At 37.2% G+C, this 20,877-nt stretch overlaps 4 protein-coding genes across 7 annotated transcripts; 3 read left to right on the plus strand and 1 right to left on the minus strand.

Annotated features, from left to right (window-relative positions):
* Nucleotides 1-1,035: 1,035 nt before the first annotated feature.
* Nucleotides 1,036-5,145, plus strand: AGT (alanine:glyoxylate aminotransferase). 3 transcript variants are annotated; one of them, XM_089630358.1, is made up of 6 exons: nt 1,036-1,233; nt 1,576-1,796; nt 1,864-2,163; nt 2,478-2,844; nt 3,273-3,483; nt 4,765-5,145. In XM_089630358.1, the coding sequence occupies exons 2-6, from the start codon at nt 1,592-1,594 to the stop codon at nt 4,900-4,902; spliced, it is 1,221 nt and encodes a 406-aa protein (XP_089486484.1). In that variant the 5' UTR covers nt 1,036-1,233; nt 1,576-1,591; the 3' UTR covers nt 4,903-5,145. The 3 variants fall into 3 exon arrangements, with proteins under 3 accessions (XP_089486484.1, XP_089486483.1, XP_089486485.1); XM_089630357.1 differs by having other exon boundaries at nt 1,065-1,233; nt 1,580-1,796; XM_089630359.1 differs by having other exon boundaries at nt 1,066-1,233; nt 1,580-1,796; nt 1,879-2,163.
* Nucleotides 5,146-6,157: 1,012 nt separating this feature from the next.
* Nucleotides 6,158-7,474, plus strand: LOC149380825 (F-box protein At4g18380-like). Its single transcript, XM_089629748.1, has one exon. It carries the CDS (start codon nt 6,255-6,257, stop codon nt 7,317-7,319), a length of 1,065 nt encoding a protein of 354 aa, XP_089485874.1. The 5' UTR covers nt 6,158-6,254; the 3' UTR covers nt 7,320-7,474.
* Nucleotides 7,475-14,319: 6,845 nt separating this feature from the next.
* On the plus strand, nt 14,320-16,783 carry HY2 (phytochromobilin:ferredoxin oxidoreductase, chloroplast / phytochromobilin synthase (HY2)). Of its 2 annotated transcripts, none has more exons than XM_089602150.1 (8): nt 14,320-14,693; nt 15,006-15,122; nt 15,406-15,500; nt 15,608-15,701; nt 15,790-15,921; nt 15,989-16,093; nt 16,194-16,304; nt 16,387-16,783. In XM_089602150.1, the coding sequence occupies exons 1-8, from the start codon at nt 14,460-14,462 to the stop codon at nt 16,573-16,575; spliced, it is 1,077 nt and encodes a 358-aa protein (XP_089458276.1). In that variant the 5' UTR covers nt 14,320-14,459; the 3' UTR covers nt 16,576-16,783. The 2 variants fall into 2 exon arrangements, with proteins under 2 accessions (XP_089458276.1, XP_089458278.1); XM_089602152.1 differs by having other exon boundaries at nt 14,327-14,693; nt 16,254-16,304.
* Nucleotides 16,784-17,448: 665 nt separating this feature from the next.
* LOC149380827 (NAD(P)-binding Rossmann-fold superfamily protein) lies at nt 17,449-20,624 on the minus strand. Its single transcript, XM_089601971.1, has 9 exons — nt 20,240-20,624; nt 19,734-19,846; nt 19,559-19,612; nt 19,396-19,480; nt 18,904-19,009; nt 18,685-18,771; nt 18,488-18,585; nt 17,707-17,816; nt 17,449-17,589 (listed from the first exon to the last, which is right to left on the minus strand). The coding sequence occupies exons 1-9, from the start codon at nt 20,547-20,549 to the stop codon at nt 17,527-17,529; spliced, it is 1,026 nt and encodes a 341-aa protein (XP_089458097.1). The 5' UTR covers nt 20,550-20,624; the 3' UTR covers nt 17,449-17,526.
* Between the last annotated feature and the right edge of the window lie 253 nt (nt 20,625-20,877).

Below are 20,877 nucleotides of genomic sequence, written 5' to 3' on the forward strand. Positions count from 1 at the left end.
TGAATGTCAATAAATCTTCAAACGATTCTGAAATTTTTTTGAAGATTTATCCATTTTTTTTAACTTGACAGATCAAACAAAAAATGATCTCTAACTATTTTTTTGTGATCATTAACTAAATAACAAAAGTAAATACAAAATAAAATAAAATGATATTTTATTAAAATATTTTTATATCATTACATTTTATAAAAGTCATATTTTTGGATAATTTTTGAATTAGTGAATTTTGATCCTAAAAAATTGAGGTGAGGGGGTTATAGATGACAATTGTTATCAACAGCCTAGTCAAATACAATTATTGTGCTCTAGCTACATAATAATGCTATAATATAAAGGAAGAAAACAGAAACAAAAGCATGGTAATAATGAGACCACACCACCTATTGGGAAGTTAATCACTCCAATTTATATGACGGGTGTCAAATAATCTAGGCATAAAAACAAAAGCTGTTATAGCCAAATGGACAAAAAAAAAAGGAGAAGAAGTAAGTGATTTGAAGAGTGGTGTGTGTGTGGTGTTGGCCCCAAAGAAAGAGGTGTGGTTGACAACCCATTATCACTTTATCCTTCACATTGCTTTTCTCAACCTCCAAAACCACAAGCCGTCGAACGTGATTTGTCTCTACTTATTTTTTTTTTCTGTCCATTCGTTTATGGATTTCATTCCTGCTACTTCGTCACACATTTTGGACGTTCAATCTTTTTTATATAATTTTTTGTTCATGTTGTAAGTATCTACTCTAATTTGGATAAGAAGATCATCCAGTTAATATAGTTTAATATTCATATACCTAAAAGATGATTAATTGAATATTAGCAAATATACATGGATGAGTTCGATATTTTGCTAATACACCACCAAAATAACGATGATGATTTAAAAAAAAAAATAATTATGATAGATATATTATGAGTTGGAAGTCCATATGGCTTTGTTTGTATGTCATGACTCATACGTTCTTAGCCGCAAGATGAGGCAGCCCTTTTGTGTAGCTTCTTATCTGCCACGTGTTCAAAAGTGGGTCCCACGTCGAAGCTTACTGGTTGATCAAGGTCTATCTCTCTCTCTCCTGTTTCACAAATATAAAGCTGTTAGACAGTTGTATTTTTCAAACGTCTTAGAAAGGCTGTGCTTGTGTGACCCTTTTATTTGCGTTGTTCTCTGCGGGCTGTGGCAGCATAACTTAATCACACCAACCTATTTGAGAGACACAGATATTCTCTATCCGGGTATTTCTTTACTTCTATTAAATTTCTGCCATATTTTTATGACGTAGCATGTATTTATGTATTCAACTTGTGGAAGTATGGGCAAACTCTGGTGTTTTTTTCTTTTGCCATACTACAGATGGTTCTGAGTTGAGGATTTTTTTATAGGAAATTTTAAGGCAGGTTGACAGTTGACTAAGATATGGATTTACTTAAAAAGTCATATGAGATATACTTAATTGCCATGGTATAACTATGAGTTTATTTTGAGATAAACCATGGTATCAGAGCCCACAAAGCTCGTTAACAAGAGCCCTGTGATATTATATCAAGGATCTCATATTAATTAAAAAAATGTATAAGATAGATAAGAGGGGACATGGACTACGTAAATGCGCCGGGGAGGAGTCACCTGTTTGTGCCGGGGCCGGTGAACATTCCGGATCAAGTCCTGCGAGCCATGCACCGCAACAACGAGGATTACCGTTCCCCCGCCATCCCCGCCATGACCAAGATCCTCCTCGAAGACATCAAGAAGATCTTCAAGTCCTCCTCGGGAACCCCTTTTCTCATCCCAACCACCGGTGATGATCCGTTCTCCTCGTCTCTCTTATCGATCGATCGATCTTCAAATTAATGATTTTTTTTGAGTTTGGTGGTTCATAGGCACGGGTGCGTGGGAGAGCGCGCTGACCAACACACTGTCCCCCGGGGATCGCATCGTGTCGTTCCTCATCGGGCAGTTCAGCCTCCTTTGGATCGATCAGCAGCAGCGCCTCAAGTTCAACGTCGACGTGGTCGAGAGCGAGTGGGGCCGCGGAGCCGACCTTGACGTTCTCGAATCCAAGCTCGCCTCCGATTCCAACCACACCATCAAAGCCATCTGCATCGTCCACAACGAGACTTCCACCGGCGTCACCAACGACTTGGCTAAAGTTAGGAAGCTACTCGGTGAGTTCCGTCAATTACAAAACAATGATTGATTGCTAATTAATCTAACTATGAAATAAAAAATATAACAAAAAATTAGAAAAATAGCAAACTTAAACGTTTGATATTGCTAAATAGCCAAGGTTTGGTAAATATTAAGTAAATAGCCATAAATGATGACATGACTTAATATGGCAGTGGTTATTTACTTAATATTTACATTTGTAAATATAAAAAATTGGTTATTTACCTAATATTTACCAAACCTTGGCTATTTAGCAATTCTCAACGTTTAAATGAGCTATTTTGCTAAATTACCCAAAATATAATGGCAGATGACTATAGCCACCCAGCGCTGTTACTCGTGGACGGGGTTTCGTCGATCTGTGCCCTCGATTTCCGCATGGACGAGTGGGGCGTCGACGTGGCCTTGACCGGCTCTCAGAAAGCTCTCTCGCTTCCGACCGGTTTCGGCATCATTTGTGCAAGCCCAAAGGCTCTAGAGGCAACCAAAACCGCAAAGTCGCTGAGAGTGTTCTTCGACTGGAGCGACTACTTGAAGTTCTACAAGCTCGGCACATATTGGCCCTACACTCCTTCCATCCAGCTCCTCTACGGCCTCAGGGCAGCCCTCGATCTCCTCTTCGAGGAGGGACTCGATAACGTCATCTCCAGGCACCAACGCTTGGGAAGAGCCACCAGGTAATCAAATATTTTCAAATACTATTTTTGACATGTTATTCCTGCGATTAGCTTAAAAAGTACTACCACATAAATTAATCTATGGGTCCATTAGATAAATAGCTACATTTACAGTTTGATATTGCTAAATAGCCAACGTTTCATAAATTTTAGGTAAATAATCATTTTCATATATTTACAGACGTAAATCTTAGATAAATATTCACTTCTATTTATTAGGCCACGTCATCTTTATGATTATTTATCTAAAATTTACGAAACGTTCGCTATATAGCAATTTCAAACTTTTAGTTGGCTATTTACTTCATTTTTTTTGTTAATCTATTATAGGGCCCAAGTATCTTAAGTAGTTGAAATAGATGTAAAATAAAGGGTCCATGAATGTATTTTTCGGTTATTGAAGGCCTTTGATATGTGTTGTTGTTAAGGCTTGCTATTGAGGCTTGGGGTTTAAAGAACTGCACTCAGAGCGAGGAGTGGTTTAGCGACACAGTGACGGCTGTTATGGTCCCTCCTTATATCGACAGCTCGGAGATCGTTAGAAGGGCGTGGAAGCGCTACAACATGAGCTTGGGTCTCGGCCTCAACAAGGTTGCTGGCAAGGTTTTCAGAATAGGCCATCTTGGCCACCTCAATGAGGTAACATTTTGTCAACTACAAATCTTAATGCTCTTATATTTCCTATGACATGTCGCATATACCTAATTCTCCACAATCCTTTAGGTTTTGTTCCTTTGGAACCCGAAAAAATGCGATGGAAATTAAAAATATGAGGACAAATCAAAAATAAGAGAGAATATCAAAATTCTATATTGTGTTTGGAAGTCATGGAAAATTTTTTTTAAAAAAAAAGAGAGGAGAAAATGAGCAAATAGACATAAACGTGATTCTCACGTCTATAAATTTGGATGGATTCTTTTTAACGAAAAATTAGCTACGTAAGCCACTTAAACTGTAGAAATTGTAAATTAGCCAAACTTTTGTAAATTCTTTGTAAATAGCCAAGCTGCATATGTGGCATCCTATTAACTGCTTATTTTTTTTTACATGTTTGCCCTTTATTAATTTCGGCCAAGTGTTTCAAATTATGCAGTTATTTTTTTAATATTTGAATTAAATATTGAAACCGATTAGAAGGTTTCAAACGTGGGAATTTGAAATTTTCCAGCAGATTGCAGTTATGGCCGAAAATTTGATTTCCTTTTTAATTAATGGGCTGAAAATAATGGCGCGGGAATTGGTTGGGTTATAAGAGTATTTTTCTATCCCGTAAATAAGGTGTCTTGACTATTTACAAGATATTTACAAAACGTGGGCTATATTACAAAACACTATAGCATATATGGCTATATAGCTTAATATCCCTTCTTTTTTTCACTCATTTTTTTTTATGAAAAATAGAATCCATCATTCGTTATACATTTTCGCTTGTACTTTCTATTTTACTTCGGTTTTCTTTTTATTTTTCTTCCATACAAACAACACAAGAAATATATTCTCTCTCTCTCTCTCTCTCTCTCTCTCTCTCTCTCTCTCTCTCTCATTTTCCAAGTCCAAACCTTGCAAGAATCACACCATATTCAAAACCATGATTAATATTGAAATGATATTTGTGGATGAAAATGTCGACATAAATTAGATAAGGGATTTAAAATTTGGATTTGTATATTTCATACGAATTTCAACAAATTTTCTTATTTTCTATAAACAAATAAAACCCGCGACGATTCACCAGAATGTAAGTTTCTGGAACTATTTTTAAATTTGAATTTATCGAAAGTTTATTTCGTAGGGGGCCAGCATAGCATAGTTATGGCAACACTCGTAAAGCTTGAGAAAGAGCTTTTAATGACGCTTTAACTTTATTTTCATAGACTAGACTAGACTAGTGATTGAGTGAGTTTTGTTGGATTGTAACAGCTACAATTGCTTGGGTGTCTTGCTGGGGTTGAAATGATACTCAAGGACGTCGGTTATCCTGTGAAGCTCGGCAGCGGAGTCGCAGCTGCTTGTGCCTACTTTCAGAACACCATTCCTCTCATCCAATCAAGGGTTTGACTTTCACCCCAAAAAGAAGAAGAAGAAGAAGAAGAAAAGGAATGTTATTTGCTCAAACTCTGTATATAGATGCGAAATCTATATCTCTCTATCTCTCTACCCCGGACTCCTTTGAAGCCCTCTACCTAATTTCCCTACTTCTATTCAATATTACAATTACATGGACTCTCTTGGGTTGCCTTGTAATTCTATACTTGATTGGTATTTTAATTCAAAAGTCAATGAACTTTCAAGACCTAGTTATTATGATGGTGTGACAAAGAATGTGCCAGACGTATGGTGATAGTGATTCTAATTTCTAAGAAAGACACCTCTCTCTCCGTATTTAAATTTATTATTAAAGAAATGAAGTCTAAGTTTGACTCAATCAACAGATGGCTAAACACAACACTGCAAATAAGTTTCTTGGATATTAAAAAGAATGCTCATAGTCATTACTGCGACACATACTCTCCAACTGTCTTCTTTACGAAGAAAAGAAAGTACAACCCCAATTTTTTTTTTTTTTTTTTTGATAAGCTTGACACCTCATGCTCCGCTAGTAATTTAATAATACTCGTCATTTCCTAATTGATTTTGCTTACACCAGATGAATTCACACTTAATATTTCTAAATTTAGTACAAATCTTTTAGCGCTGACAAATTGAGAATTTATTAAAAATGTATTTATTTTTTGGAAAAATTATACAAAATAACAATTTGAAATTTATTGATTAAAAAGACAGTCAAAATTTCAATTTTTTATTTATCAAAATAACAAAATTTACGTTTTTTAAAATTTTTTAACAGGCAAATCACTTTTAAAAAAAATTACTCTTGGGGATAAAAAAAAATTTGAACTCAGATTACTTACACATTTTGACTATTTCACTAAATTAAGATAAACTTTGACTGTTTTACAAATTCATAACTTTAAATTGCCAATTTAACTACATCATTCATTTTTTTTTACGGCATACCATTTCAAGAAACTAAAGAAATAAAATAGAAAAAGGAATAATAAATCCCGGGTTCTCAGAAACCCAGCACGCTAACGGTACCTTGCTAGGAACCTCAGATTAAATAGTATCAGAATTACCGACATGACGTTAAAAATGTTATTCTATATAAATTCAAAGTCAATTTTTCCACGTATTCGGTTGTTGCGTACCATAAACGTGTCTCGCAATGCCTAGTCAAAAACCGCGTACACACCCAAACGGCAATAAAAGCATGTTCTTAAGTTATAAGTAATAATAAAACCAATTGAAAATTTATTATTGCACTAGAAAACCACAACACCACATTCCCACAACCCCACATTGTGTCTCTTCTAACGCTCTCTGAATCTGATCAGCCGAACATTCCTTCAATGAAATTCTCCCGAGAAAATAATCTTCGCAGCGACGGAAACAATGGTTCTCTGACCAACACTCGAGATTTCTTCGACCAACTACCCGATGAAATTATTCTCGAGATCTTCAGCAAGGTTGTGGATGCCAAATCTCTCGTCCGATGTGTCTCCGTCTCGAAGCGATTCAAGTCCATAATCCCGCTAATCGACTACGTTTTCCTTCGTCTTCCTCGCCAAAGAGTCTCGGTCTCGAAGACCACGAAGCTGTTCAACAACCTCGTTCGATTCCTCCAGAGCATCGCCGCCGGGAAACAGAAAAACGAGAAGCGCCGAAACGCGCTGTACCATTCTCCGACGGAAATCCTCAAAGGTTTCGGCTCATTGAAGTCTCTCCACATCGAGCTTCCGTGTTCCAAGGGAGCGATGGGAGTAATGGACGGAAAGGACTCGATGTTGAAGTGGAAAGCCGAGTTCGGCGCGAGCCTCGAGAGCTGCGTGATTCTCGGAGCGAATTCCGTGAGGAAAGATACGGGGACTGAAAACGACACCAAAGACAAGGGAAACGACGCTCAAAGTGCGTTAAACGACGAAGATATGAAGAAGAGAATCGTGTGGGTGATTTCCAGCCTCATCGCCGCGTCCGCGAGGCATTACCTCACGAAACGCGTCGTTTCGTCGTTTCCGGCTCTTAAAAACGTCGTCGTGTCTGACAGCGACAAGCGAGGTAGAGTCTCCACGCGCGGGGACGAACTCGGTGGGTTCAAGGCCGAGTCATCCGACGTGGCGGCCGAGTCATCTATGGAGAGGAGTTTAATTCCTGACCTGGAAATCAGGCTTTGGTACGTTCCAAGGATGGTTTTGAAGCAGTCCGGGTGCGTTGTGGAGGGAGCGACACTTGTCGTGATCAGGCCGCTTGATCACAACGCTGGGACGAAGCGATCGAACGGTGGAGATGGCGAGTCGTTGAGAGGTGTCGACGACGGGTTTGACGGGGACGAAGATGAGTTGAATATAGTGGGCGAAGCGATCAGAGAGATTGTCAAGATGAAGAAAACATACGTCATGGAAATGACCGCATTTTAATCCCTACAAAATATATGTAAACATATATTTTTTTGATTTTTTTAAATTTTTTTATTTTACATGAATGTAAATTTTATTTTACGCAACATGAATGTAAACTAAATGAATTATTATTTTTTTTTATCAAAAAATATATTCTGGTTCTTTACTGTTCAGCATCGATTTGGTGAAATATTGATTTTTTTTTAAGTGTTACTGTTAAATATTGGTTTTTGGATGTCTGTGACTATGACGAATACCCAATTGCATATAGAAACCCTAATTAGGGGTTATAAAAATGTTCTATATGTTGTCTTATTTATATATCGATAATTGTAGATTTCACCCCCCTATATTGCGGCATGTATCATTCAAGTACTTCAGAGTTCTATAATAGTGTAAAATCTACGAGGAGTATTAAGTTTACTATTTACGAACTACTCTAGTAAATTTATGATTTGAATCCATGATTTTGAGAGAGTGATTAATTGTAAAAATAAAAATAGTTATATAATATGAGAAAAATTAAGGTCATAATTAACTTCATCATGGATTGGCTAAGATTATTCTTAATTAAAACATCATTCTCTTATTTACCATGTTTCTAATTAACAAATTCAAATAGTGCTAATTGCTAACTTCTCGCGAGTCGCTAACAAATCAGATTTACTTCGTAATATTGCTTTCTCGTCTATAAGCCTATTCAAATAATCAACAAAAGGCGCGTCACACTAGGCTTTCACCCATTTATCATGATATTTCTACTTGCAATTAGTGCATGTATAATTCAAGTACTATAGATTTTATAATATAATATCAAACTTACGAGGACTAGTTTCCTACTTACCAACTACTTTAGTAAGTTAACATATTGAATCCACAATATTGAGAGTGATTAGTTGTATAAATAAATTAAAACGGTGAAGCAAGGTCATGGTTTCATTACATACTGGCTACTTAAGATAATCTCTAATTAAAACATCATTATCTTGTTTCCTATGGTTCCAACCAAATTAACAAAATACTAACTGGTTACCTCTCCCGGGTTGCTAACAAATCAAATTGAATATCAAAGCGACTTTAATCTTATTCAAATAATCAATAGAAGGCGCGTCACACTAAGCTTTCAGCACAGTGCGTGCACTAAGTAACATTCTAAAGGAGCGTTGCACAATGAGGTGATTCATGCCTGGTTGTGCATTTCACAAGGTGCTAGCATGCAAACATGCATTTCACAAAAATCTTATAACAAATAGGTACCACGTGTATATCATTTAATGATACATATAATAATTATATTTTAAATATATATGTATATATAACATATCTATATATATTTATATCTATAAATACGCTTAATGAATGAATATATAATATTTATTTCAATTTTGAACCACTTGATTTTAACTTGAAACAAGGGAATGCAAAAATAAAAAATAAAATAACTTTGATGTTATTTAGTTAACAAATAAATTTCACCTTATTGTAAAATTAAAAAATTGAAAGAAATCACTCTATATAAACCTATGTGATATGAACTTTCAGAAGCAACGATGGGCCTTCATCAGGCCAAGAACTCAAGTTTAAATTTTGAGCCTGTTTAGATCCATAAAAATCGGTATTTAAGGAATAATTTTTCTATTTTTGCTGTTATAGTCATTTTTTCATAAATGTCGGTATTTGAGGAATAAAAATGACATTTAAACTGTTATAGTAATCTTTATACCGAACTTCCCATTTTTTCTTGATATCGACTATATATTGGGACATATCGTCAGTATTTTGAACTTGGAAGAAGAAAAAACAAGGTTAATCCTGAATCTTGAAAAATTAATTACTTTAAATTTTTGTTAATAATAGTTAATTTTTGTTGATTGGCCGTTGTGTTCATATTCTTCTACATTTTTTTTTCTAGGTTTTTGCAGTTAATTATAATTAATTTATTATGTATATTTGTGTTTATATTTGTTAATATCGATACATTTACTGCAAAAACACAGCCCGAATAGTGACGGAGATTACTACGCAGTCTTCAGACGTTATACTAAAGAGTAAAAATTGGAGCATAGAGACCAAGTCATCGTTTATGGAGAGAGAGAGAGAGAGAGAGAGAGAGAGAGAGAGAGAGAGAGAGTAGGAATGAATGAATACAATCAATTAATTTAATGATTCGTTATTTATTAATTTTTAAATTTTAAAATGTTTAATGAAATGTATTTTAGATATTTGATCTTTATTAATTTCTATTAATTGTTATTTTACAAAATTAACAAAATTTTGATTGTTTAGCAAAACTTAAACTTGTTGTTGACTAGTTAGCTATAGCACCAATTAGTTAGCTATATTAAAAGGCTTTTATTCACATGATTAGGATCTTACAATTTTCAATTTCATATTTATATAAAGAAAAATCCATTTTATAGCGATTTATAAATGGACAAAAGACGTTATCCGGTGCGACGAATGTCGCACCTAATGCCTCAAATGTCGCACCTAATGGTTTATTAGGTGCGACAATAGGTGCGACACTGTCGCACCTGATAACCCGTCGCAGAAGGTATTGGGTGCGACATGTCGCACCTAATAGGTACCCCATTAGGTGCGACATTTTCAGGTGCGACTAATCGCACCTAATGCCCAAGTTATTTTCCTGCCAAATTTTATAGAATTGGCGGGTAATGGCATATCGGGTGCGACATGTCGCACCTGAAAGTTTTCGCGCCATGGTATTCGGTGCGACAATGTCGCACCCAATACGTTTGTTTAATTAAAAAAAAAATACAAAATTAAAAAAAGTAAATTAACAAAATAATATTAATTAAACAAAATTCTAAATGAATTAGAAATAATATTCTAAAAATAGAATTCTTAATTAAAAATACAAATTCTTTACAAAAAACGAAAAAAATGAATTCCTATTTTTTTTCTTATAAAACTTATCGATAGTAGAATTTCCTCTGCCGAATAAGTTGCCAGAACTTCGAGAACCGCTTCCTCGTCCTCGTCCACCGCTGCCTGACGCGCTGCCGCTCGTTCCGCCGCTTCCGTAAGGACGATCTCGCAAGTAATCCATAGAACCTGGCGTGGAACCTGGCGTGGAACCTAGCGTCTGCTGATCCGTCCCACCTGGTTGCGATGCAGGCGGAGGTTGAGGAGTCGTGGGAGGCTGGTTGTGCTGCTGGCTGAGGAAGGCGATCTGTTGCCGCATCAGTTGCAGCTCGGCTTGTTGGGCATCCATCTGAGCTCGCATCTCGGCAACCAATGGATCGGTCTGAGATGACGAACTTGACGAGCCTCCATCTAGCGTTTGGGCAACACCCAACGATGACCTTGGGATCGAAGGCCCTAAACCGACTTCCCAGTCTCTGCGCACTCCCAAAACATCGCGCATCGCGTACATCTCCGCATCTTCTTGGGAGATCACGATGTTTTGCTCCTCCGCTTGCCGCAAAATATCTATCGTCTGGGCGGTGACTTGATCCTTCAAAATAAAACCACAAAAAACTTATAAGATAAGAAGAAATAAAGTAATTAGTACCACGGGCCACATACTATACGCTAGACTCATTTCCCCAAACGGGTTGAACCCATCAGAAGCTAGTCCCAGACGTACGTTACGAGGCTCTGCAGCGAAATTTGGGTGTCTCTCATCTAGATTCTTCCACGTCGAACTATCTGCCGGATGTCGCAAAACGCCTTCTTCTTTGACGCGATCTCGTTCATGCCACTGCATCTCAAGCGACGTGTGTCGAGAAGCGTACAATCGCTTCAATCGATCTTTCAAGGGAAAGTATCGTAATATCTTTTGTGATACATTCTTCCCCGTTGGCTTCCATCTGCTCTCATTGCAAATTGGGCACACTTCAGCTTTCTCGAGATCTTTTCGAAATAACACACAATTGTTGATGCACGCGTCAATCATATCGTATCCCATGCCGAAACGCTTCAGCTTCGCCTTTGCCTCGTAGTGTTTTTCCGGAATTCGATTACCAATTGGGTGAGACTTCCTCAAGAGCTGCAACAATTCTGTAAACGACTTGTTCGTCCAATGGTTCGTGACTTTGATGTGCATCAACGAAACCAAGAACGACAAAGACGAAAACTCTTTGCACCCAGGGTACAATTCTGCTTCCAACTCAGCGAACAAATCTTCCACTTGCTCATCTGCACGCACTTCACTCGGAGTCGGATCCGTAAAATCGTCAAAGTCCTCGTGATCCATTATATCATGGAGAGCATCGTGCAATCCACCGACTCCTCTTTGGTTAGTCTCGCTGGCAGCTTCTATCATTCGACGTTCGCCGTGATGATACCATTCGGTGTATCCCGGAGTAAACCCCTTGTTCAAAAGGTGATTCTTTACGACCCCGATGTCCAGACATCTCACGTTATTGCAAGACTTACAAGGACAACGATAATGACCGTTTTCGTTCGGGAGTCTGCTTGCAACGCGGATAAACTCGTTAACCCCTGTTTTATATTGCAAACTCAACCGATTGTTCTCGGTAATCCAGTCCCTACTTGGATTTGACATTCTTCTGAATGAGACGGGAAATTGGGGGATAAAACCGAATCGTTAGAATTCATTTTGTAGGATTGAATTATTAGGAAATTGAGAGTGAATCGTTAATATTTGAAATTTAGAGTGAATTATTATGAAATTGAGAGTGATGAATTGTTAGGAAATTGATAGTGGATCGTTAATATTTGAAAGATTCGAGAGCGAATTTGTTATCCTATTAACATAATAAATACTAAACTGAGTTTAAATTAAATTTAACATGTTACTAATTCATTTTAAAATATATTCATATATATTACTAATTAATCTAACTAAAAAAATATTAGATTAATTAATTAACCAAATTTTCAACAAATTGCAATCAACTTAAACAAAACATGTTACAATTACATTAAATTACACTAAACATGTTACTAATTAATTTAATATATTACTTTTAACTTAATTAATCTAATCTAACATGTTACATATTATTAAAAAATTTGACAATTACTATACGTTACTATTTTCATCAAAGTTATATTTTCATCTAATCTAACATGTTACTATTTACATATATATTACTAATTAATCTATATGAAATAATCTAAAAATATTAAATAATGTAAAAATATTACTAATTACAAATAACTAACCTTTTCCGAGGCGACGACGAGGCAACGAGATACGACGCGGGGCTGCGAGTGACCAAGCTGCGGCGAGGTCGGGGATGGGCTGCGGCAAGTCGGGGACGAGCTGCGGCAACATACATCGTGAAATAAATTAATAAGAATACTCACAAATCTCAATCAAGTTATTTTAGGTGCTTAATTATTCGATTTTTTTATATAGTTCATTTATTGATATATTCTTTATATTTGTCCTTTTTTCATTTTCAATATTTAATTCAAAACTACAACACTAGCAAAATATATCTAACACCCAATTTCATAGAAGATAGTATACGATCAGCAATTTAGAATCTGGTGACTCGTTTTTTTTTCACTATTACTAGAAAGCTCACATTTCTCTAGTACAGAAGTTTTTTTTTTCCTTTCCCTAAAAGACAATATTGTTTGAAACTGAAAGTGATAACATTAATACCGATTCAATAGTGAACGTCTCATCTATATAGCTAATCAGTCAATCATACTACTCCATGGATCTGGATATATTTCAGAGCAATTCAAATTACGACAATTGATTGTATACTTGTATATATTGTAGGCGGGGCGGAGATGGTCGCGTTCAGCAGAGATGGTCACGAGCGGCGGGGCGGAGATGGTCGCGGACGGCGGGACGGGCCTGGTCGGAGAGAGACAGATTGAGAGAGAGAGGGTGAGACAGAAAGAGAGAGAGAGAGAGAGAGAGAGAGAGAGAGAGAGAGAGAGAGAGAGAGAGAGAGATAGAGATAGGCGTACCTTGGAGGACGGTGAGATTCACGGCGGAGAGGACTCACGGCTCGGAGTTCAACAGGGGAAAAGTGGTGGTGCGTCGCAGGGGGCTGTCGGAGGAGACTCGGAAGCGGGTTCAGCAGAGATGGTCACGAGCGGCGGGGCGGAGATGGTCGCGGACGGCGGGACGGGCCTGGTCGGAGAGAGACAGAATGAGATTGAGAGAGAGAGGGTGAGACAGAAAGAGAGAGAGAGAGAGAGAGAGAGAGAGAGAGAGAGAGAGAGAGAGAGAGAGAGATAGAGATAGGCGTACCTTGGAGGACGGTGAGATTCACGGCGGAGAGGACGCAAGTCGCCGGAGTGGAGGCTGGTCGGAGAGAGAGAGAGAAGAGAGAGTTAGAGAGTGAGAGAGTGAGGTTGGGCGAAGAAGAAGACGCTCGGGTATATAAATACCCTAAAACTATTAGGTGCGACATTGTCGCACCTAATAGTCATAAGTGTCGCACCTAATATGACTTTTAGGTGCGACACTGTCGCACCCAATGTGAAATTCCAGAACCCAAAACATTCGGGGGGAACTTCTGACCGTTTTAAATTTTTAAACCCATTAGGTGCGACACCAGTCGCACCCAATACCATTAGGTGCGACAGATGTCGCACCTAATAGTATCCGGTGAGACAATTTCATATCAGATGCGACGCTGTCGCACCTGATAGCCATAATCATCAGCGAAATTTTTAGGCGCATGGAAGACTATCGGGTGCGACATGTCGCACCTAATATGTTCTTAGGTGCGACATTTAGGTGCGACATGTCGCACCTAATACCCTTCCGCACCCAATATGTTAATTTGTAGTAGTGTTAGTATAGACAATGAAATCAAGAAAATAAAAGTATTGACAATGACATTTTATACTAATTAAAAATAACTGTATTAGTTAAATAATCACAAACATCAAATTTAATGAAACATAAAAGTGGAACCAAGAGATAGCTAAGTAAGGAGGAACTCCACACACTCGATCAAAGTCTTTCCTTTAAAATAAAAAGGTTGGTATTTAACTTAATTATTTATTCAATCTAAAGAAAAGTATTAATACACTAAATTGCTGAGGATATATGGCGCTAATAAGAAGGCTTGTCGGTTTTGTAGAGGAACATCCGTTATTACTTTAATTTTTTCACTGCTCGTGTTACTAAAGGCGTGGATAGCTAGAATTTCACGAGCGCAAGGGATCAATCGAAACCTCTCTCAACTTTGTTCCATGGAGTCCTCTCGTGTTTATGCTCTTGTGCGCTCTTTCCCAGCAAAAATGCCTAAACCTCTGAGCAACACTTGTACTGTGGTTTCACTCACTACTAGTAGTGTGAACTGTTGTTCCACAAAGCAAAAGGGCTCATCGTCTCTGCAACTCTCACCAATCTCTTACCAGAAATTCATTCACTTTGCTTTGGATGAGACCTCGCGACACACCAATTTGGACACATCTCCTCTTCAGGTTCGACCCTTATCAATGCCCTTTCATCCTTTAAGGGTTTTTTTTTTTTTTTTTTTTTTTTTTAATTTCGGGTTTATTGAGAAGTATTTCTGATAACTGGCTACTAGATGAGATTCCAGAAAATTGCGTGTACGTGAGGCTAGACTTTAGGCATCAAATATTTATTTTTTGGATAACAAAAAAGTGTTTCTTTTTGAAAAGCTAGTATATGGAATCTAGTACTAAAACATTACAAATCCGAGCTATTTCTTCAGTCGGGAATTGAATTCCAATCGGTTGTTTGAAATAATGTCGACGATTTTTTTTTACCAGGAAAGATATAATTCCATGACATCTATGGATGGAAGCGTTGAGCTTCAAATGCAAGCATTCCAAGCTCCGAAGATTAGGCTTCTGAGAAGTCTCAGTATCGAGACTGAAACAATGCAGGTAAAAACATTGTGATTGTTAAGGGATAAAGATTTAAACACGTATTGCATTGAGGGTCTTTTTCATGATCTTATACCGAGAGAATAGTGTTGGACCACCGACACACAGTAGAAATATCAAGGAGAGTTCGAAGTGGGGTGTCCTGTTGAACAGGTGATCAAATGCCCCTTTAAGACTCTCTTCCAAAATAATGTTTGTCCGAATTAGACAAGCTCTGTGTTGTGTGTGCCTCGCCAGATTTCTCTTTACACGTTCTGATTTTGTTTCATTTCATTTGCCACAGGTTTTGGACATTGGTGTCTTCCCAAAACCAGAATATGACTTACCGATTTTCTGCGCCAATTTCTTTTCAAATGCAAGCATGAATATAGTTTTGCTGTGAGTCAAATGAAATTCTATCCTTGCTGATGAACTTCTGTTCATCCTCATTATATTGCTGATTTAATGCAGAATAAAAATTTATACTCAATTTTTATTATGTACAGGGATCTTAATCCTTTGCATGATGTCATCATTCAAACATCTTACAGAGAAAAATACTACAGCAGTTTAATGCATCTCGGAGTTAAATATAGCGAGGTAGGTGCAAAAAAAAAAAAAAAAAAAAAAAACTTAATTGTATTATATTCTGAAAGAGTGTGACTTGAGCACAACAGATTTCATGCAGCTTTTGCCATGGGGAGGGAAGCTTACGAGCGAGTCTTTGAAATTTTTCTCACCAATCGTTATATGGACCAAATTCGCTCCGAGCCAAGAAAAACACGATGTCTTGTACTCTGCGTTTGTCGATTTTTACAAGGTAGAATATTTTCAGCCGAATTTTTTTGCAAATTGAATTATCTTATGTATTTCCTGGTCATTACAAGGCATGGCTTGAACTGGTGGACAACGCATCAGAGGAAACCAATGGATCGAGAATTTTATGCAACCTTGAAGCTCAGCATAGATATCTAACATGGAGAGCAGAAAAGGTGAGCATATACACTGAAAATATCTTACTGAAATGCAGTTAGTTTGAACTGAACATACTATATTCTGGATAATACCTTTCTTGTTCCATTCAAATGACAGAAAATAAATATTGGTTTTATAAAGCAGTCACTGGGTTTGGCTTTTTTCTGGAAAAAACAGGATCCCGGTCACGCTATTTTGAAGAAACTTATTGGCAACGTAGCAGCAAAGGTATATTAGAATTTAGTACTACGATTTTGCCCGGGGATCTGGGACCCAATTTCTGAATTCTTTCTTGGAATCTATATGATAGGACTTGCTGAGGAACTTCCTCTTCAATGGAATCAATGAGTTGGGAAGCAAAAGTTTTGTGGATTACTTCCCGGAATATCGCTCCGAAGACGGGGCAGTGATTGAGCGACGCAGCATGGCCGGGAAGTCCTTTGAGCATCGCCCTTGGGATGCAAAAGGAGAGTTCATCGGTAATGATTCCATGGACTAAGTTCCCGCATTTTCTCAACTTTCGTATACTTTTTCCTTTCCACTTGATCATGAACTGGTAATCTTATGAAATGGCAAGGTGTGTAGTAGTATTATTTATTTGTTTATTATGCCCCTAATGGATTCTCACGCTGTAAGAATTCTAGCTTCAGCTTCATTCTTCGTTGTTTGGATAATAGCCAGAGTAATCTAAAGCCTTTATTCCATAACATATTTTTGTCGGAACATGACATGACGTAGCACTAAACCTGGCTTGGCGGGAGATACCGCGTCTCCCGCTCCCGCCAAGCCCGGACTCCTGTTACTTGGCCAAACGGGAGTCCCGCCCAACGGGATTCGGACCCCGTTAGGCGTAAAAAAAATTTTTTAAAAAAAAATGATTTAAATAATTATATACAAGAAACTTAATTGAAAAGATTTGAAAGTAAATGGGTTGAAAAAAATAATAAAGAAGAATGGAGAGAGATTGTGCCTAATGGTAGCGGGGATTCTGTCCCGTCCCGCTACCGTTAGGCCAGGATTACGTAGCACTGTTGGAGAGAGACTTGTTCACACCGATTGAGGATTTGGCGTAGATATCCAAATTATTATTATTTTTTTTTCTCTTTTAAATGGAATGGAGATGAGTTCGCGCGAGAGCTTGAAACGTGCCATTTTGAACTTGAACATAGAAAGTATTTTAAGCAGAAACCCCAAAAGAATCCAAGAATTGAGAAACTCTGGTGTTCTTCTAATCCCAAGTTCATAACAATTGTAATCCTGGATCTTCATAACTACCTGATGCCACGGATATATACACAGCCATGCCATCTTAGGTCTTTCACATAGCTAATAATTATACATGCAACTATTTTTGGTTTGTTCTGTGTTGATGTTGTTGTGTTTTTTTTTTTTTTTTTTTTTTTTTTTTTTTAACATTTACATGGAAGGGCAAAACAAAACTAGGGAAAATCTAGTTCTGTGCCATTTGGAACAATTCCCGCCATTTTTGCTGATCACTTCCGGGTCCTTCTCCCTGCACAAATGCTAGCCTTTTAGCTAACATGCTTGCTTTCGAACACAAAAAATGACCATAACAACAAAAACTGGATTTTTCTCTGGCATTAATAATTTATGTTGAATATAGTATCACCTCAACTGAGTTGATTTCATATATTTTTCCTTCCGTGAATTCTATGTCCAGTGCTTGTATACAAGCCTCGGCTACAACGAGTCTGCTAACTTCGCCAACTAGTTTATCTCCTGAGAACCACATTCCAAAACACCAAATCAGATGAGACAAAAACCGCCATTTTATATTTTATATTATAAGTACTTTTTTTTCAACCACCGGGAACACTGATCTCTCTCAACGATTTCGAAGTTCTAGACTCCAATAAGGTTTCTGCTGGACTTATAAACAAATAAGGAAACTTAGTTTGTTCTTGATTTTTTATATAATTAGGAAACAAGTTTTTATTATGGAATTACATTATCGTTATTGAGTTGCGGCTTATGACACCGTGCTAAGTATCATGAAATTACGACTCAAAACCAACTGACAATGAACAACGTAACCCATAAGATGTGCATCTTTCCGATATATGATCCTTAATAATGAGAAGATTGTCTATTAATTTACTTTTTTTTTTACTAGTAATATAGTATAATTGGTTAAACTGATTCACATTTTCAAAATGTGAAAAAGAATCCTTTGTGTTTTTTTTTTTTTTTTTTTTTTTTTTTTTAAACAATCGTGTGTCTGGTCCTATCAGTTCTTTACCTAAATTCAGCATATTCGGGAAAGGTTATCTAAAATTTGAATATAAAAACTAATTCAAAATAAGTCCATCTTAATACTTTTTTCAGGGAACGTTTTCTTTTCAGCTAAATCTATGTGACACCATAGAATGTATTAGCTAAAAAGAGTGTACCTTGACCCATAACAACCGAACGCCGTTCCCCGGCGGTAGCTTTGAGCAAAGTGTTTAGATCATATGATGTGTAAGGCCCGTCTGTCAGTCTACCAGGTCTTTACAAACGCACAAAACAAAACAAAAAACAAGATCCGAGATTTAGGACGAGTAACTTTATGCTCTTTTTTATGATGAAAGTGGCATAACAAATTAACCTGATTATTGTGTATGGTAAGCCAGAGTTTTGAAGATATTCTTCACCCTTCTTCTTGAACTTGAGAACGCCAAAAAGATTCATGATGCTAATGAGAGAGAGAGAGAGAGAGAGAGAGAGAGAGAGAGAGAGAGAGAGAGAGAGAATTCGGGTAAGAACCACGAAACGATCATTCGCACGAGCCAGAGACTAAAAAATAGGGACTCACCACGAGTCTTACCTCCAAGGCAATTCATTGAACTTGGTCACACCGATTGATGAAACAAGAACAACCCTCTTCACCGTCGAAGGGATTGCAGATATAAGATTCCTCACGCCCTCCCAATCTTCAAATTAACAAAGAAATCTTGTCAGTGTTGATATGGAAGGAATGCGTGCGTGAAATTGAGTCGACTCATATCCAGATGTACGCATTTTGTTTCATAAACGACAATCGTGCTAAATATATCATGAGGCTTCATATCAAAACCAACTGACAAGCCAAGCCACGATCCGTTATCTTATAATATGTCTGGGTGTGACTCTTTGAGAATCACTCAGCTTTTGAGCTTATTCCATCTAAAAATCAATTAACCATAAGAGGAGGATCGATCAATGACTCCATATGTTTTGTTAGTTCCATTCATCTTTCTGATATGAGATCTTTGACAACTGAGAACATTGACATCTATGGTCAAATAACTTTTTTTGCTACATAATTAAACAAACTCACCTACTTTTTCTGGAGAATTTTCTCCTTCCCAACGCTTCGAAGGAAACGCCGTCGTTCCTGTACAACATATCACATGTGTGGCTCCCTGAAATATGATCAAACTCATTGTCAGAATCGCATATACAATTGATACATTCCGCTGAAAGAAGCACAAAGTACAAACCTCAAAAATAGCTGGATCTATATCTCCAGGTTTCCTTGTGTCTCCTGTGAATACCTGTTAAGTTTAGAAATTCAACATGCTTGAAAAAACATGAGATTCCAAGAAAAAAAATTAAATTGCTAGTTAACCTCTCTTACAAATACAAGAAGCAAATTTTTTTTTTTTTATTGTTAACCTGTAGCAACTCTTCATCTTGTTTGCCAAACAACGTAAGAGCTTTCTGTGGGTCCCGCAGTAAGAGGCGCGACTTAATCTTCCGGCTGAGCAATGATGCCACCACCAATTGCCCTGAAAAGTTACAAATCAAAACACCAACTTTATTAATTTCATTTTTCAAGTTTCCTAACAAACATGAAGTACTTAAAACAGTCTGCTTCTTTCGCAAATTCAACCAAGAAAAGTTCACACCCAGCACAAAGTCAACAAATGTGTATGAAGGATAATAATAATACCCGAAAACTTCCGGTTGCTCACGAGAATTCCCAAATTAATGTTGGGAATATTCCAAATTAATTTGAAGGAGTCGAACATGTTCAGAATACATTGAATAAATATTGGCAAAATCCCAAAAAATAGTGTAATTCGAACCAGCAACTTAACCAACACAGTAATAATTATATGATTATACCATTGGATAAGTACGAGAGCAATGTTGAGAGAGAAAAGACTGTAAGGCCATACCAACACCGCCTGTGCCGCCAACGACGAGCACAAGCTTAGAAGAGGAGTGAGGGGTAGTTTTGGAATCTTGAGTCGATTCTGAATCCGAAGTTTCGAGAACATCTTCTCTCAAAGCGCAAAATGAACGCGAAACGTGCCTTCTGGAGACAGAAACGGTACAGTTATATGCGTGGTTTCTTGAGCGCAAACCCAGTAGCGGAACAGCGGAGAGAGTGACTGGTCGAGGGCTTATCGGGAAAGTTTCAACTGAGATTTCTTGAATTGGCTTGAATGACGACGACGAGACTTGGGAAGCCATGACTGAGAGCATAGAGAGCTAGAGACGCCCAGTGAAATCAGTTTTATTGATGTTCCGAGGTGCCGAAAGTACCCCTGAGAATGTAAGTTTATTTATGTAATAAAACATTGAGGTACTTTTGTCTTTAAGATGGAAATATATATATATATATATATATATATATATATATATATATATATATATTCATTTTTTTAGATCTTTTTTTTTTCTCGCTTGTGAATAAAACGTCAACCAGAAATATACGTAGATAAGGCTATATAATATATATATATATATATATATATATATATATATATATATATATATATATATATATATATATATTCAACTCGCACTCCGT

Source organism: Urtica dioica, chromosome 11, assembly GCF_054948205.1.
Source record: "Urtica dioica subsp. dioica isolate 48M chromosome 11, U.dioica_male_clone48M_v1_H2, whole genome shotgun sequence".
In the NCBI taxonomy this organism is placed as follows: Eukaryota; Viridiplantae; Streptophyta; class Magnoliopsida; order Rosales; family Urticaceae; genus Urtica; species Urtica dioica.